This window comes from Rhododendron vialii, chromosome 1a, assembly GCF_030253575.1.
Source record: "Rhododendron vialii isolate Sample 1 chromosome 1a, ASM3025357v1".
NCBI classification, from domain to species: Eukaryota; Viridiplantae; Streptophyta; class Magnoliopsida; order Ericales; family Ericaceae; genus Rhododendron; species Rhododendron vialii.
The window spans coordinates 35,055,629-35,074,628 of record NC_080557.1 but is presented as its reverse complement, the minus strand read 5'-3'; the positions used below and the strand labels follow the sequence as shown (position 1 = coordinate 35,074,628).

The window sequence follows — 19,000 nt, the reverse complement described above, 5'->3', positions numbered from 1 at the left end:
AGAAACAGGGCCTGTGCAGTGGAAACTGGAGCTAAGGGGCGGCCATCTCACCAACCTGCAGCCAAAACCCGGGAACCCCTTTTCCTTCTCCCTGCCTGCCCTTGGGTCCCTAAGTCACATAATCCTTTAGGCTGTGTTTGGATGACATGTATCTTAGGGGGAAATGAGAATGTGGTTCCGGAACTCTAACATTCCTATGTTTGTAAATAGTGGGAATAGGAATGAGATTACTGATCTCCTAATCCATGAGGAATCACATTCCTGAATACAGGAGAAACCTGATTCCTCCCATCCCCCATGGGAATCTTGGATTCCTGGCTCGATCAATATAAAAAGAAAACATTTGACTTTAGGATATTTCCAAAATAAATGATTCCTAGAGAAGATTACTTATTTTAATCCAAACATCGGAATAGAATTACTCTGGGTATCGACTTACTAGGAATTTGATTCCTAGTAATCAAATTCCTATTTCTACAAAAGATTACAGGCATCCAAATTAAACTGACCTTCACTCCCTGTCTTGCAAATTTTAGTTGTTTAGGATAATTTCGGAAGAAGAGTTAAACATACAGAAAAAATATTGGAATTATGAGTTATCTATTCGTAACACTCATAAAATCAATCCTACTTTCTAAAAAATGAACGGGGTAGAAAAAATTTCAAAGCATCAAATTTAAAAAATCAATTAACTCAGGAAGGAAGGAGAATATAGCAATAAACAAAACATCTAACACCAATAATTAAGCACTGCTTACGTTTTCATGTAATGCCTTTTAACGTTTCCCCCAACTTCAACGAGCATAATTTTGTTCATCCTCGGCAAGGGTATGCTCATTATGTGTCTCGCTTCTGATCACAACCGTTCATTTTATCAATATTCATTTGTTGGGAGACCATGCAAAACTTCAGTGCAATCGAATATCGGTAAGTGTTTCATCTAGAAGTTTATATTTTTTCATTAAAATTTTCGGGTAAGAAACTATTAAACCATTAGCATTTATCCATATCAGATTGTGCTCAAATTTTTTTTGGCCTCCTAACAAATGAATTTGGCCAAACAAAACGATTTCAATCATCGAGGTGAGACTTAAAATGAGCATATCCTCTCGAGGGTGAACAAAATTGCTCTCCAACTTCAACTGTGTATTATTTTATTTTATTTTTGCTAGATGAAGTATGTACACCAATCAAAGCGTACACGTCCCGCGCCCCTATAATCATCCAAATCACATCATTTTATCAAATACTTTGTATGCAACCGACCAGAGAATAGTAGAATCCGATGAGGAACAAACAATGTGAAAGCCAATAATGAATAATCATAGTATCAGCAATGCTACCAAAAGTAATCATTGCCCTTTTTCTTGACAAATGAGGACACAGTTCAATGACCAACACTAAGCATAACGATCACAAAGAGAGAGAGAGAGAGAGAGAGAGAGAGAGAGAGAGTACTTGGGCTTATCAGGATTTGCGGTGGTCGAACTGTCGAAGCGAGATTGTGCACGTTGGATGGCGGCGGGAAAGGTGGGAAACAAAAGGTGGTTGTGACCGCGTAGCGTGCTGCGTACCATCCCGCCCAAGGCTTCTTGCTACTTTCCTGTTTGTTGAGAGGAATTAATAATATAATAAATTAAATAGGCATCTTATTTAAAAGACTTATAAAAATTAGGAGAGAGAAGAAAGTAATATAGGATTTATTTGAATTTGAGAATGAAAAGATAAGTTTTTAAACTCACTAAGATAAAGACTTAAGTATTTATGTGGGGAATGACCCCTATTTAAGTTCCCCTAAATAATAACAACATTGATCTAAAACTAATAAATGAAAAAAAAAAAGTAGATAAATAATACTGAAACAATAATCCAAAAAAAATTAACCTATCTTAGAGCATAGGCCCCGTTTCATGACCTAACTAGCCATGATGAGATTGGTAAGGTAAGAGCATCCACAGTGGTATAATCAAAATAAAATTTTTTTATAAGATTAGCAACATTTGTTTGAAAAGAGCTCACATTGGAATAATCAAACTTATACGGAGTAAATATCTTAGCAACTCATCAAATTTAGATCTTGGATAATCAAAACTACCAACATTTTGTCGATAATCAAATTTAATTGTCTTCACATTTTCTCAATCAAATATACCATCATTACACAAAACCTTCTTTCTTCCATTTTCAATATGTTTATAACAAAAATACTTTTAAAAATAGTTTTTTTTCTTCGCAAAAACGGTTTTTTTACGCGTTTTTTTATTAAAACTGTTTTTCCCAACGTTTTTTTAAAACAGTTTTATTTCAAAACAGTTTTTTTATTAAAACTTTTTTTTCAAAAATTGTTCTTTTGAAAGAAAAAACTTTTTCTATTCAAAAATTGTTTTTTTTTTTAACTTTTTCCCAACAAGTGTTTTTTTAATCAAAGTTTTCAAAAAAAAACTATTTTTTCTTTTTCTAATAACCTATTTTTATTAGTTTGAAAACTATTTTAAAAAAATTATTTTCTATGTCACAATTTCTAGATTTTTATAAGTTAAAAAAGTGATGTGGCAAGTTTTGGTTATTCAATTTTGGTTGTACCATTATGGACCTCTACATTGCTAACCTTAGCAACCTCTTAAATGGATAACCAAAAAAACCTTAGCAACCCCTTAAATGAATAAAATGATGTGGCAACTTTTAATTATCCACTTTTGATTATTCCACTGTGAATGCTCTAATGGGATTGGTAATAAGGTGGGATTGGTAAATTGTATGTTTGTTTTGCATCGGATTAAAAGATGGGATTGGATTAAAGTACCAATCTCAAGTTTGTTTGCAAATGTTAGGATGGGTTTCAAAAAATGAATTGACAATTTTGTCCTTGGCATTCAAAACTTTTTGTAGTTGGGCTCCATTTCCCATATACAATTTCCATACTTGGTTTAACAAAGATAGTTTAGTACTTTTGCAATAGCAAGGTTAGGATTGGATTGTGAATACCAAGTCCCAATAGGTATTGCTAATACCCCCGATTTGAGGTCCTAGTAGTCCGATCGGACTACCAATCCGAACCAATTTTGTGAACCAAATACAGTATTGCTAATACCATCACCTTAATAATCAAATCTCAACCCCCAAGAGCCTTATCAGATGGGGAAAGAGTGTATATATAATAACTTGTTAAACGAATGTGCTTACGTATAGATGAGTGAGGAAAGAGAAAGAGAATAAGATATGAAAGGTAAATATAATTTTTTTTACATTTATTAGTAATGTGATGTAACGATTCATTTTAATACATAAATTACATAAGGTCGTGTGATAGTTTTTAAATGATAAGGGGTCATATCGCATCGAGCCAAAATTACAAGGAATCAAGTGTAATTTTTCAAAAGGGTTCCATTAGTGAGAGCTAACAGAAGTTATATACCATCCTTAATTGGCACGAAAGCGAAGTTGCATAGTTAAAATAGAGCCAATTGAAATAGTAGAAACCAAAGTGACACAAAAACCAAACTACAAGAACCATTTGAGTAATTTATCCTAACTTAATTCATTCAGTTTTAAAGTGTGACTTGAAAATAATCTTCCACCACAGGAACTAATCTTTGTTGTTGAATTCTTTTCCTTCCACTCTGTCGCAGTGAATGAAAAAAATGGTTTTTCAATGAACATCAACCGCGCTCACTTTGTTTGGAAGAACGTGGGAAAAGAAAAAATGGTTACTTTAGCAATAAAAATTGGCGTTATTCTTCATATATATGATTTCACGGGAGCCAAAAACAAAATACTTTTTTCTTGGCGAGTGTGATCTGATGAGTATATAAATTCTGAATAGTTTCTTCCCTTTCTCCTTAACTATTTGGCTATTTCTTTTTACACCTTCAAACAGAGTACTAAATTCTTGCTTCTGCTTGAATTTAGCACCAGGGCTAATACAAGAGTTGAGCGAGCCGAACAATTAAGTCATTTAAGTTTAGTTTAGAAAATTTAAGGAGTTTTGAAAGTAATATTTAAGCTTAGGTTGTTTACAAGATGATTAATTTCAAATGAGCTTTAATAAAGTCAATTTCAAGTAACTTTCTCCAATACCGGGTACGTCCACGGGAGCAAGAGCTGCTGTTTTTTTTTTTTTTTGCTCGACGGCTCTTATTATCACAGTACGAAATATGGTTTACAACATAAAGTATTTATACCTACTATATTCTAACCCTAACCTGGTATTTGGTCTGTATCCCAAAAATACCCTTGTACGATACCATACCATACCGAGGGGCATAGCCCCCGCACCTCCCAAATTACAGAACGCTTGGGCAGAAGGCCCAGTGTACTTTCATTGGATCATCGGTGATGGGCCAGATGCTGTCACTCCGCTATGCTCCACTTGTTATGCTTAGCTCCACTCGTTCCGCTCTATCATCTGGCATTATTTCTAGAACTTTTTAGTATCTCTTCATACTTAACATATGAACCACAGTTCTAACAAATCTTTAAACAATAATTAAACGAGTGAGCAACTTGTTTCAACTTGATTTTAAAATCTAATAACTAGTTTTAGAAAGTATTCAAACCTATTTTATTTATTTGTATAATAAACACAAACAATGAGTTTTAAACAAACGAATATAGGCTTAAACTCAAATAAATTAGTTGGGCGAGAGCCTCGTAACAAGTCCTTACTGCAAATTAGTTCCCACCGTCAACAAAATATTTATTACAAGTAGACTTATAGCTGAGTTGGAAGGCACCACATACCCTATGAACAATACCAAGGGTCAAGACTCACTGAACATAAACAAACGCTTCTTGTATGTTCTTAAAAAAATTACAACAACAATAATAATTCTTAAGATTTAAATTTAAGGGTCCGGAGATTCAATCAAATCAAAAGTGCGCATACGTTAATTAATCCGAACACGAATTTATCATCGAAAAGGTCACGCGCGGAGTCTGGCCAAGAGCAACAGTTACTAATACGGAAAGACAAAGACAGAGAGGAAAGGAGGAGCAAAGGGTTGGATACAAAACCGAACCCAAAGCAGCTCAAACCCTCGACGGTGAAAAGGAAACGAAAAAAGACCCAAATTGGTACGCAGAAGTCTCACTCACCCCTTTCTCTCTCTCTCTCTCTCCTCCCCCCCCTCTTCCTCTCTCTTCATGTCCATTCTCCCTCATACACTGTATATCCATACATGGCTTTGCGTAATGAGTTGGCCCTAAATCTCGTTCCATTTCTGGAATTTCTGAGCTCAATCTTCTTCACTTTCAATCGAAATCAAACAGTATAAGTACGTGGATCTGTGTCGACTGTTCAGGAAAAAACAATAAATTTTACGGACTAGGGTTTTCGGATTGGTCGCTGTCCTCTCTCTCTGTCTGTCTCTCTGATGCCATTGGTTTCCGTCTTGAGATGGTGTGATTTTCCACCCTTCATTTTGCAATACCTATTTATTCTGTTCTGTGCGTGGAGTTCATCTTAGGGTTGGGGGTTTCTCTATTCTGAATTATTTGCTCCGAATGGTAGGGCTTTGGTTTGGATTAATCTTCGGCTTAGTAATTACACAATACATATTTTAGCATTTTTACCATATTTCAAGGCCTTTTCTTTTGAAGTTTGGTTGTTTGTAGTCTAGGAAGTGTAGCTGTAAGGTTGAGATGGCTAGTCAAGGCCTTTTCTTTTGAAGTTTGGTTGTTTGTTGTTGGGGAATGCCCCCTTTGATATTGTATTACTTTTGTGGTTTAATAAAATCTTATTAACTTGCCCAAAATAAAAAGATGGTGTTGTATTATAGCATTATCAGCTAAGACTAAAATGCAACTTTAGTTCTCAACGTTAGTCGAGATATGCAACTTTAGTTCAAAACGTTAGTCGAGTCTTGGGATCTGGACGTATTTATGCGGAATTAATCTGGGAATATTTGCTTGCTTTCTTTACGTGAGTTTTGACGAACGTTTTATGCCGGGTCTTGTTGGGAAAAGTTCGCTTTTGGATCTGTTTCAGGTTCCAGTGGCACAGTTAAACCCAAGACCTTGTTTGGTTTTACATTCTTCATTTATTTGCTGGTTTTGGAAACAGAAACAGTGGGAAGTTTTGAATCATTTTACTTTCATTGTCATTGATTTCTTCTGAATTTAACCTTTTGATTGGGTGTACTCAGAAAGATTGATGAAGTTTTAGGCTTTAGCCCATTTATTTTCAGGGAATTTTTCGGCTTACTTTGTCAGTAACCTGTTCTACCAAACCCGAAAACAGTTTTTAAACATGATGCAAAACGGGGCCATGTTTCCTCTGATTTTCCTGTAAATTATTTAATGTACTTTTTATGCTTGTCTCGTGAGACACCAGAAGATTTCGTGAAGTACTTTTACAAGTTTGCAGGCTCTTCTAGTCTTACAGTTCTCTTTACTTTGCGCATTGTTTAGCTTAACTTAGTTGGAGGTCAAGTTTCATCATTGGACGTGAAGCAGTCATGGACGAGGGGACTGAAATTGAGGATCGGGTGGATCTTGACGATGACAATTACGAAGAGATGGATGATGATGTTGAAGAACAGGTAGAGGATGAAGGAGCGGGGGAAGTTGGCGATGAAACTGGTGAAGACCAACTTGAGGACTTGAAAAGTGAGGATAGTGGGAGAGAACGTTCGCCAGAATTAGATGTGGTTGAAGCAGATAGAAGCATCATTACTGATGAACCCGTGGGAGATAAAGAAAAGCAGACTGCTTCGATTGACGATGATGATGAGAAGAAGCGTGCCGAACTTCTTGCCCTTCCACCTTACGGGTCTGAAATTTTCATTGGTGGGCTTCCTCGTGATGTTTCAAACGATGATTTGAGGGATCTATGTGAACCGTTTGGCGATATTTTTGAGGTCAGTTCTCGTCCAGTGGGAAGAAAAAGGCTGATGTGGATGCTGCTTTTTTGTTTTGCTGCTTGTAACATTAATGAATTTGTTTGTTTTGTTTCCTTTATGGTTTTAATTTCACAACTGTTTGGCAGGTAAGGTTGATGAAGAATAGGGATACTGGTGAAACTAAGGGTTTTGCTTTCGTAGCATTTAAAGCCAAGGAGGTTGCACAGCAGGCCATTGAAGAATTGAACAACAAAGAGTTCAAGGTTTGTCTACGCTGACTACAGTACAACTTGTTTTTGGCAAGATTGGTTATAAAAACTAATTTTTGGGGCCTTAGAGGTGGTTATTTCTGTGCATTTGTGTTGTTAATTTGGTTTGTGACTTTTCGTTTGCATCATTATTGCAGGGAAGAACATTAAGGTGTTCACTTGCTGAAACTAAACGCCGATTATTTATCGGTAATCTTCCAAAAAACTGGACAGATGAAGAGTTTACGAAAGTCATTGAGGAGACTGGTCCTGGAGCAGAAAACATTGAGCTTATAAAGGTGTGTTTTCTTTTTGTAATTTGATCAAGTGTATATGTTAGTAGTTTTTGTATAAAATTCTTAATAGTTAAGGAAGCATAACTACAAATGATGCAAGTATCATTACTTTCTTTGACAACAGGATCCTCAGTATCCAAGCCGGAATCGCGGTTTTGCTTTCATTGAGTATTACAACAATGCTTGTGCTGATTTTTCTAGACAGAAAATGTCAAATGCCAGTTTTAAATTGGATGGAAATGCCCCAACCGTCAGCTGGGCTGATCCAAAGAGTACTCCTGATAATTCTGCTGCTGCTTCTCAGGTAAATTCCAAATGCTATATAAACAGTTTGAGTTCTTAAATCAAAGACTATGTTTTGACAACTTCCCTGAGGCATTCAATGTTGGGTTAGCTATGGGAACTTAGGCTAGTCTTCTCCTTCAATACCTTACCTTGATCCTCATCGGGTCATCTTAGTCTTTACATGGCTGCCTCTGTTCCATATGTCAAATCGAAAAACTCCTGAGTAAGACTAAGATAGGCTGTAACCTAGTAAGAATATGGAAATTGAATATTGGAGAAAGGAACTTGCTTACATAGGTATCTTGACGGCCAGAAACCCTAATAAAAATTAAGAAAAAGCTTCCTTTAGTTCTTGAAGTGGTAGTACTCTAATAAAAACAGCAACTTTTGTTTTCCTCCCTCCTTCCTGTCTAACATCTTTAAGCTTTGCTTCTGGTTACCAGTCCTGCTCCATTAAAGAACATAGGGTCTGATAATAGTGAACCTTCCTTCTCCAGCACAATCAATTAGCGGCAACAGCCTCTGCACTAACACTACCATTGTCGTCTTGGTATACTTTTTTCAGTTTAGGCTGCGGTCAGTGTTTTGCCACATCACAATCAATTGTCAAATATCTCTCATAGTTATCACTAAGAATTTAATTCAAAGGGGAGCCCACAAATGAATTCCAAAGGGAGCCCGCAAATGAATTTCAAATAGTGAGTACAGGCTCTTAGCCTACTACAGGGGACACATGCCGATTAATGAATGACCTGTATGTCATGTAAAACCACAAATTCTGCAAATGGTGGACGATTTGGAAGTGTCATGGGTGCTTGCTTTATCTATCTACATCCTAAGAAGCTCGAACACAGATAGAGGCAGGGACACAGGATACATGACGTAGCAATTAATTAAATGGGAACAGAGACATGTCAGGGACAAGGCAAAAACTAAATAGAGACATGTGTTTTTTTATATTTAAGTTTTAATTGTTATTAACACAAAAATGTATCCAAAATACCCAAAACTAATGGAAACCAACATTAACTTGGCAAGAATAAGAAAATTAACATTGGTTCTACGTAATTAGGAGATAATTCATCTAGCACACGAACCATGAGGAACAAGTGATAGGTTTGTTGTTATTTTTTTCATTAACCTTTGAATTAATTTTTGTATTATGAAGTGACACCAGCCTTGTCCCTATATGTATCTCTCTTCAGACACATATGTCCCTTGCTTAAATTTCATTATGTTTGATTGGACATCCGATTCATATCCCCCATGTCACAGGTGTGTCGGGTGCCCCGCTGTGGTCGACATAGATACAGCAACCACTCGGTGGTGTCAATGCTTCATATATTACATCTCTTCCATGTGGAACGTGCAAGCAAATTATATAAGTTGAATATACATGTCTTTGAACATAGTTATTCCCGACTAATTCCTGATTAATGTAAGAAACATTGTGACACAAGAATTTGCAAATGTTATACCCTTAAGAGCTCCGCTCTCATAAGAAATTCTCAATCGAAATTGTCATTCCATTCTGTATTTTGAGGTGTTTGGTTTTTTAAAATAGTGTTTGTATTGAAAACAGAGAGTTGTCAGAAACCAAGTAATCTGGTCTGTGAGTGTGTAAGATATTTTGATGGGACCGAAAGGGAGCTCTGTGCATATTATTTACGATGACATTGTAACAATCAAGAGTTTAGATTTGTTTAGATCGTTTTTTTTTCCAGTTTTATTGAACAATGCCCTGTTTATATCAGGCGTGGTGTAGGAACTTATCAGGTGTTTGGCATAATTGTATTACAGATTTTGCCCATACCTCTCTCTAGGCTGGCCTTGCTCTCTGTCTCTGTGGTCTTCATCTTTCCTGTCCTCATCCTCTACCCATTCAATGCTTGTTTTTATCTCTTTTATGTGCTGCTCCAATGTTGGTATCAGAGCCTTGCTGCTCACCATAGCTTAATGCCGCAATGTTCTTGTGATTTTGACCCATCACATCAGTGTCTTTGCACACCCAGCACTATCGTACCACTAGCAATCGAAATCCTCACAAAATGCGATAAAATGCTTCTCTTTGAATCCTACCCTTGCTCATCCATTGTCAAAGCTTTTGCAACATCAACCATCACTCAGCACCCCAGAAATGCTTAGACAAAACTCTCTGTTGTCGATGCTTGGGTCTCCTGCCTACTACAATTCTCAGCCAAATCCTTTCTTGGCCGCAAGTGAAAACCAGTTGCCAAGTACTTGTTACTCTACAGTGGGGCTTAGGCCTCCCCAGAGAGTGTTGATCAGTTTTGAGCCAACAACTTTAACTTCACTGGAGCTGTCTGTCTATGGCTTGAACAGATAGAAAGGAAGGCGATTGAAGAGGACACCAAAGAGATTTTGATGGCATTGAGCCAACCAATCAATTAAAAGTCATCCTAACAGATTTTGGCCCGTCACAAAAATCAACAAATTCAAGCCAAATCCAGGACCAAACCAGAATACTTAATCGCATAACCCCTGAAGATTGAACAAATAGTCAAAGGGATCTGATGGGCCATAAGCCAACCAATCATTCCATTTCTTGCACACAGATTTACCCCCCTCACAAATCATCAGATCCTAACCTCCAGTACAGACCCAGCATTTTTAATCCCATGACCCAGCTTTACCTAGACCAGATATAGTAAGCCTGACCCAACTTCCAAAAACAGAACTCCCAACCAAAAATTAGATGAGGACAAAAAATTTTGTGGGGAACCGCAAAAATTTGGAGAACTTGGTTTCTGCTTTTTAGAGTTACTGTGTTCACTTCGAAGCATCAATACGCATTTGGAAGCCCGAACTTGAACTTGACAAAGGTGTGTCCTCTCTTGGAGCTCAGTTAATACTTTTCTATTTTGAGTTTGTCAATTGTGTTAATGCGAACTGGATTTTGCCCTGAAATTCACTCGCTTCATATCTCCGACACGCAAGGAAGGATATGGTGAATCAATTTAAAACTGCTTGTTCCTAGTTTGAATTCTGCATAGCCACTTTATTGCATATGTATTTGAAATTGAATAAGTACATTACGGAGGTTTATAAATTGAATAAGTACATTACGGAGGTTTATAACTGTGTTTGTTCAGTCAATGTGAATCGGATAACTGTGAAACTAAGTTCACCTGTCTTGATTTACCACTAAACTCTCCTATTATGATCATCTGCAGCTTAATTGAAGGCAATACTACTGAAATGAAGCTTACCCCCAAAATTTTGATATGTAAAGTTAAGGGGAGTCAATTAACCAAATAGCTGCCAATTTCTGCAAGGATCTCCATGTAGAACCTAAGTCCTTGTAAAAGCATCCCTTTGTGGGGTAAGGTGATGGCCTACATATCTTACATAGTCTTAGGGGTAGTTGTTGTCAACCTTGTGGTTACAAGATTCATAACAGTTTGTCTTCCTCCCACTCCTGAGAGATGCTCCACATGTCTATGGAACCATTGATCTCAAAATCCAAGTCCAAGCAATGGAAACACAAGTACCTTCAGTTATCCATCCATCCTAGGTGTAGAATTTTTCCAGGTTTGACGTGGATGACCATGAGGAGTTCCACAAACCACTTCAACCACCAGGTAGGCACCAAAAGAGACGCCTATGTTATTATGTGTCAGACAATCTTACTTGGGTGCGGGTGTGATATATGTGTCCAACATGTATAGTTGCATTTATCTAACAAAGTGTTTAAATTTTATAACTTGCGAAATAATCTCTATTACCTGGTAAACACCAATTATCCTAGAATATTATGGAGGACATACAGATATGAACTTTTTGCCATATCTCCTCTGTTGGAAACATGAATCAAACGATTCCGACTCTCATACCCAAGCTTCTTTTTTTTAGCAAAATGTTTATATTCCAATCTTGGAAATATCATGCGTACTTCGTTGGTTTCCCAGGTTAAGGCTCTTTATGTGAAGAATATACCTGAGAACACACCCACTGAGCAAGTGAAGCAACTATTTCAACGCCATGGGGAAGTTACGAAAGTTGTTATGCCGCCTGCCAAATCTGGTGGCAAACGAGATTTTGGTTTTATCCATTATGCAGAAAGGTCCAGTGCATTGAAGGCAGTCAAAGAGACAGAGAAATATGAAATTTCTGGTAGTGCTTGGCAAAACTCTTTATTTCAATATCTACCAAGCAAATTCAGGGTAATGGACTATTGACATTAAAATGATGACGAAGAAACACATGTTTGGCAGTGTTTCGGGAATGACTGCATTTTTCATCTTGATTCTGATGTCCCTGAAAATATTGACACATTATACTTAAGGACAATGAGGTATCATTAGAAACTACGGCGACAATTTGAAACTTCAAATTCAATAGTTTACCAATGGCAATGGTAGATGCATATGATTTAGGATATACCCTGTGGAGGCTAGTTTGAGGTCCAGCAATTTATTTAGGCCCTGATAATTGAAAATGTTGGAACTCCTTTGCCTAAGTTGGAGAAGAACTGCAGGGAAAATATAAACCACGTTATATTTGTCCATCTCTTCATATTAAACCTATTTTCTAATTTGTGAAAGCAGAAACTCTAGTCTATTGCTTCTTTTTGTCTGAAATTCATTCATGCAGGGGAATGAGATGTTCAAATTTTCAATGGATATAAACTGCAGGTCAGATGTTGGAAGTTTGTCTTGCTAAGCCTCAAAGTGATAAGAAGTTTGATGGCGCTAGTCCCCACAATTTAGCGCCTCATCCAAATTATATTCCTAATCCTGGTTATGGTGCTTTTCCCGGAAATCCATATGGCCCCCTAGCTGGTGGATATGGTATCCCCACTGGTTTTCAGCAGGTATTTTGTTTAATGAGTATAGTATTCTTGTTCCTTTCTGCAGTTTCTTAGGTCAACTTGTATCTCATGCTTGTGCTTGCACACTTGAACAGCCTATGATTTACGGTAGGGGGCCAATGCCAGCAGGGATGCATATGGTTCCAATGGTTCTGCCAGATGGTCAAATTGGCTATGTTCTGTAAGTGTTGATTCAAGAAGAGTTTTTCTTGTATGAGAATCTGAGATACTAGTGGTGAAGGAATAATGTGGTTTTACTGATCTTGGAATTGTGCAGACAGCAGCCTGGAGTGCAAATGCCGCTTCCACGGCCTCGGAGAAATGACCGGAGCAATGGATCGGGTGGACCCCAAGGAAGGGGAGGAACTAGTGGTGGCAGTGATGATGCCAATCGTAACAGAAGGTATAGACCTTACTAGGATTAGGGGACAAGTGCCTGTAGTTGAGAGTAAGTTATGCCCAAAAATTTCACCAATTCCATCTGCCCCCACTTCCAAAACCTCTTTACGCAAAGCAAAAAGACAACTGGAACTTATTAACTCAGAACCATGGTGATCATGTATTTTGTTATTTACTGTAACTGTTTCAGTTTTCAGTGCGGTTCGGATGCCTTTGTGGTTTAATGTCTCCGGTACCAATTATATTTGATGTAGGAATGTCTACTTCTGCTACCAGATGCTTGTACTTTCCAGATTTGAGTACAACTAAATTACTTTCTGGCTAGAAAATAATTTTCTGGTTGTTATCCTCCCTTAAATGGATACCAAGATTTATTCTCCTTTCGCTCTTTTGATTCGAGGTTGGGTTGGGGATTTATTTGTTCTACCTTTGAATTTTCTGAGTGAATTGTTTCATTCAAGAACCCAACGGAAAATACACAAAATGAATACACGAAGAAAGGTATGTTGCACAAGGATTGAGACGGCCGCATGGCCTTTTACGACATATACGTGTTAAAAACTTCTAATGAAAGAAATGGTTGGATTCATGCTCCATTCCTCATATTCAAGAAGCAGACCGTTGACGACATGGAAGCGATGTGATCTTGCACTCTGCCATTTTCCTCTGATTTTTTCCAGGAAACCAAATGAAATGCCATGGTCTCCCCACTTGATGCGCTGATGGAGTTCAGAGTTGGCCATAAAATAAAGAAGCCTTCGGTCCCCTGAGTGATTTAACACACTGTGACGCAACTGGGGTTTCTTTTAATTTTTAGCACAAAAACTGACCCGAAACCGATTGACGTGTTAGGCCTGACTTGAATTAAGAATACGAGAACCAACATGTGGTAGTCGCGCAAATGAGCACTGGCCATCTAATGTTTAGATCATGAAAATGAGTAGCAGCCAACACTGTGCAATAATTTTCTTCTGCTTTGTTTGTTCATAGTTGACTTTCCATAAAATGAAATTTTGGAATCAGGAAGGCTCTGCTCTGTTCACGCACGCACTGATCAAATATCCATGTCGAACACTGGAAACTCGAATAGAATGTAGGATCAGTGTCAGACATGTTTGGTAAGACAACAACTTAGTTATGCATAGAACTCCAACAACATTCATGAAAGAGTCCCAACAACTGATTAAACAGCATACTAGTAACAAACTATATGACACATATCAAACATTAGATATTCTAGCGTTTCCTTGTGTCCTCGAATTGAAAATTTGATACTTAGATAGGTATCTGCAGCCAACATTCGTACCGACCCCACGTAATGATCACAGGAAGGGATAAATTAAACTCCCATTCAAGACATAAAACAGGAGAATTTCTATTGAAATTCTCCAGTTCCAAAGGAAAAGAAGACAGATGGAGTAATAAACAAATCCAATTTTATCTGCTTGAAAAAATATTGCACCAAGTACATCCTTGGTAGTTTTCCAGCTCGGATGGACCTGTAGAGATTAGCATAGATAGACTTCCTGCTCCAGTTTCCCCCCTCGTTTAACTAGAAAAAAAAAAAAGGAATCTCACCATTTTACTCTCTTTCAGGTCCTTTCACCACAAATTACCCAAAACTCATATTTTAGGTTATTTCACAGCAAATTAGCCAAATACAAAGAGAGAAATTAATTCTCATACCCATTAACTTCATGGAGAACATATCCAACTGGGCAACTGCAACTGGGTACCAAAAGTTTTCGGCATCTTGAATATGTCAAGGAAAATTCTTTGCCTTCACTTTTCGTACCGTAAATGACTCCACAAACCCCACATCAAAGTTCTAAACAATGGACGGGGATCGAAACAAATAGACAAGTCTGCAATTTACAATTGGGAATGAATCAAACAAAATTTCCAGAGAGATTATATATGTAAACCACTACAGAAGGTAAAAGTACAAGACAAGGAAAAGGCAAGACTCATTGAACTTCATCCATGAGCTCCTGAAGACGCTTTTCCAATTCGTCCACACGAGTAATCCACTCGCTTTTTACGCAAATGGGTCGAACATCCCCATAATTGACCTCAGCAGCAGCTACTCGCTTTTTGGTCGACGACGACGACAAAGAAGAAGGAGGAGGATATTCTCTGCGCTTCTTGGTCTTGATTTTCTGAGCGCTGGCTCTTCGTAACGCCAATAACACATCCGAACCACTCAGCTCTCTCTCTTCTTTCCCAATTGGTTTTCCCTCCTCCTGCTGCTGTTGTTTTGGGTTGGTTTTGATTGGGGCGGTGTTATTCTGGGCAGGTGGGTTGTTGAAGGGTTTGGTTTGTGGGTTGGATTTGACAGCGGCAAGGACGCTGAGGCCTGAACCCCCAAAGTTTTTTTTGGCGGAGGGGTTATTTTTATCCTGCGGCGGCGGTGGTGGGCGTTGAGACTTGTTTGAGACGGCCAAGGTGAAAAAGCATCTCTGAACCGCCGGATTGGTGGTGGTTGTGGAGGGGATGGCGATTTTGGGAAGACATGGCGGTCGTGGCGAGGGTGCAGACACCATCGGGGACGAGGCCCACATGGTTTTTGTGGTTGCGACTCGTGACCTTCCTCGTAAGTCGTAATAATGCTCCTAATAAGATCAACAAATTCACCCGGATAAAGCAGTCCCTTCCAATAACGACTCCCTTACATAGTTTAAGCATTTTATAGATCTCGATTGAATTTTGATGATTCAAACCGTTTAATATAATTAGAACATGATTTTTTATGGGTCCCTAAGAGATATCAGCAAAAAATATGACTGGCAAATGCTTGATCTGAGTAGTTTTCATTGAACAATTCAATTAAAAACTGTTCAAAACAAGTACTTTCTGGTCATATTTTTTGCTTTTTTTCTCGCAAGACCCCTTAAAATCACCTTCTGCACATATGAAACGGTTCAGATTATCAAAATTTGAATGGGATCTATGAGTCCTTACCTAAGGTCCTTACAAGAAGCTTCATGCGGATAAAGTTACCTTATTATATACAAGGTTTGTTTCAAATGAGGGGGTTCGTATTTTAAGAATCCTTCTTTTTCTGATCGAATTTCGATAATCCGAGTCGTTCAATATGTTCAAAACGTGATTTTAAGGGTATCTATGGGAAATCGGCAAAAAAAATGCCGAAAAATGGGAAAGGGGAAAGGGGAGGTGCGGACGGTAAGAGGGTGCAGACTTGAACTGAACTGAATATGTGTGTGTGTGTGTGTGTGTGTGTGTGTGTGTGTGTATAGTTGAAGCCAGGTTGGATATAGTTGAAGGAGTAAACACTAAGTAATCTGTAAGTTGGTTTTATTCCTTTTGAATTTTCAATTAGTATTTTAATTCTGCTATCATCGTTAGAGCATTCTGTCAATGGCCATCCAAGTTGTTATCTATCCGTTTTGTAAGTCCTAGTGTGAGGCAGTCGTGAAGAATATGGTTAAAACTAGGGCATGCGTGTATACAGGATAGGTCTTAAACATGGTTGTCTAGAATTAAAATATTGAAAGAAGAATTTCTAGGATTAAATACAATGAATAGATTATTCAAGTGTAATTCTTCAGCCAACTCCTCAATAGCTTTGTTATCTGAATTTCCAGACATAGTCAATCAAGAAGAACATGAGTTCCAAGATTTAGATACAGAATTAAGAAATTGGAATATACCCAAAATCCCAGTAAAAGAAATTTACAAATCAAGTTTTTTAGATGATACTTTTAGAACTGATCAAGTAGCAAAAATTGTAGAACAGGTTTATGCTATTACTAAACAAGAAGAAAGATGTATGGTTCTTAGTAAAGAATCAGTCAAACGACACCTCGAAAGATGATATAGCTATATTCATGTAGAATTAATACAAATAGCTATTAAACCCCTTACAAGAAAATGACTAAATTCTGCAATCTTATTATCCCTAAGAGATAGTAGATTAACAATCTACAGTGATAGTCTGTTAGGATTAATGGAATCAAGCTTACATAATGGTTCAGTTTATTTTAACTGTTTCCCTGATTTACCTTTTAGTCTAAAAGACAAAAATATTTTGAAAGCCTTAACTTTAAATATTCAAACTGCCGGAACAATTACTCAAATGCTCGAAGGAAGTCAAACAATTGCCTTAATTTATCGTATTTATTATAAATGTATGAAAATTAATTTGAATATTCATGCCTTAGTCAAAAGTCCAAAGGACAAAACTGTACTCATATAAAGTAGCACTAATGCTAATATACAAGTACCCAAAACCATCTCTTAGAGTGATATCCAGCTACCAGCCAGTTGGTTTAGTGAAAACGAAAGTTACCCACAAAAAATGCAAAATGATACGATTGATCTAGACTATATTCAACAATATCTAGATGGTACAATTAGGATAAGTTTTGATCAACAAAGAATAAACCCTCCTCTTAGAATTAAGCTAAAAGGTGTTGAATCAAGTTCACAAATCAGCAAACTTTGTTATTCTACACAGGCAAAATTTGAAGAAGATACCTCCCAAGGGTCTCCAACTCAAACTGATTTTGAAGAAGTAACCTCAAACCCTATTGATCCGTCTTTATTTGTCATAAATATTGATATTGACAAATTATTCTTAGAATTTAAGTCAAAAAAAAATAAGCAAAGAAGAAAAGAATATACTAATAAATATACACATTGTCAACAAGAAAAGATAATAGCTCATTGGGAAAGATTTATGGAAGATACAAGAAATGAAGTCTATTTTTTCGATTACTTAGAAAAATATTATAAAAATGCCAGCACTATTACAAAAGTAAAACGGAAAAAGAATTCTTGTCCTATTTTTCAAGATAGTATCACATCCCTCACCAATGAGAAACTTTACAAACTAGAAATTGAAGAATTTAAAAGAATAAATGTAATTACTAAAGACTCACCAGAATAAGAATTGTTAATTACCTTAATTAGTAAAATGGATGATTCAGAATTAAAACAAAAATATATTGTAAAACTTAAGCAACTTGTAGACACCCCAATCTGGGCTTCCAGATTAGTTTACTTACGGTTTTTGATTTCCCGATGATGAAATGAATCAAGAACACCCTGGGAATGATAGCGTGTTTGAGCTGTGAGTGTTTGCAAAACCCTTGAACCTAACCTAACTTAGCCTAAGCCACTTCAAAAAAAAACCAAAAACTCTACTGATGCGCGCCAGGGCGCAACCATCCCACGCCGGGGCGCACCATTGCGCGCCCGACTCACTCCATCGCGCGACAGAGCGCCAGGGCGCACCATCGCGTGACAGACTGACTTCATCGCGCGACGGTCCAACCTACAACCAATCTTTCTGAAGGAGGACAGTTGGCCACCAATGCAACTTCAGCCAGCCTCGTGGACTGGCTGAACTCCTCTCCTGGCACCAACCAGATTCACCATTCCTCCCTATAAATACCCCATTTGTTCATCCATTTAAAGGGTTCAAAAAATTTGAAGAAGGGTGACACACACCATCCTTCATTCTCACACCTCATCCAAGAACATAGCTTGTTCTTCCCCATTTTCTCACACTCAACAATCCTCAAACACCCCAATCAACGTCAAACATCAAAAGCTCAAATAGTCTTTCAAACTCAAAACCGAAGGTATAGCTTACCTTTGTTCTGTTTTCTGTTCTGATCCCTGAGGGGGGCTGGCAGGACCAAGACTAGTAATCAATACCAGTCCTGATCCTAAAGCTGGCAAGGTTTAAAAAACTGTCGTGGTAGGAACCAGTGCGCGATGGTCCCACTCTCTCGCGCGACACTCCGGTACTGCACGCGATGGACCACGTGGGGATTGGTGTCCTACTGTTTTGTGATTTATTTTGTGTATAGATCACTCTGTTGAGCATGTTAATAACCAGTTTATTGCTTTCTTTTATTAGAAATTGTTAGCGGTAGTTTAATATGCTTATCTGTTGTTTTGGAGTACCCCTGAGGTCTTTTTGGATATGTACTAAAACCCAAAAATGTGTAAACCAAGCACTGGTCTGGTTGCGCCAGGGCGCACCATCGCGCGCCAAACTGGCTCTATCGCGCGACAGACTGCCTCCATCGCACGACAGAGCGCCAGGGCGCATCCTCGCGCGCCAGACTGGCT

The 19,000-nt window shown here is 37.8% G+C and overlaps 2 protein-coding genes across 5 annotated transcripts; one reads left to right on the top strand and one right to left on the bottom strand.

Moving 5' to 3' along the window:
• Positions 1 to 4,824: 4,824 nt before the first annotated feature.
• LOC131307573 (heterogeneous nuclear ribonucleoprotein Q) lies at positions 4,825 to 13,277 on the top strand. Of its 4 annotated transcripts, none has more exons than XM_058334190.1 (9): positions 4,825 to 5,073; positions 6,409 to 6,857; positions 6,986 to 7,102; positions 7,246 to 7,386; positions 7,508 to 7,687; positions 11,598 to 11,802; positions 12,324 to 12,502; positions 12,595 to 12,680; positions 12,777 to 13,277. In XM_058334190.1, exons 2-9 carry the CDS (start codon positions 6,456 to 6,458, stop codon positions 12,916 to 12,918), a joined length of 1,452 nt encoding a protein of 483 aa, XP_058190173.1. In that variant the 5' UTR covers positions 4,825 to 5,073; positions 6,409 to 6,455; the 3' UTR covers positions 12,919 to 13,277. The 4 variants fall into 4 exon arrangements, with proteins under 4 accessions (XP_058190173.1, XP_058190147.1, XP_058190163.1 ...); XM_058334164.1 differs by having other exon boundaries at positions 5,003 to 5,398; XM_058334180.1 differs by having other exon boundaries at positions 5,044 to 5,273.
• A 1,588-nt stretch (positions 13,278 to 14,865) lies between these two features.
• Positions 14,866 to 15,459, bottom strand: LOC131331054 (uncharacterized). Its single transcript, XM_058364872.1, has one exon. The coding sequence runs from the start codon at positions 15,457 to 15,459 to the stop codon at positions 14,866 to 14,868; it is 594 nt and encodes a 197-aa protein (XP_058220855.1).
• Positions 15,460 to 19,000: the final 3,541 nt, after the last annotated feature.

What these genes read in the sequence shown, in the direction of transcription:
- LOC131307573 (XM_058334190.1), top strand. Translation starts at nt 6,456, where the DNA reads ATGGACGAGGGGACTGAAATTGAGGATCGGGTGGATCTTGACGATGAC. An exon ending in ATTCTGCTGCTGCTTCTCAG is followed by an intron (nt 7,688 to 11,597) that starts GTAAATTCCAAA and finishes TTGGTTTCCCAG; the next exon opens with GTTAAGGCTCTTTATGTGAA. An exon ending in TCCCCACTGGTTTTCAGCAG is followed by an intron (nt 12,503 to 12,594) that starts GTATTTTGTTTA and finishes ACACTTGAACAG; the next exon opens with CCTATGATTTACGGTAGGGG.
- LOC131331054 (XM_058364872.1), bottom strand. Translation starts at nt 15,459, where the DNA reads ATGTGGGCCTCGTCCCCGATGGTGTCTGCACCCTCGCCACGACCGCCA.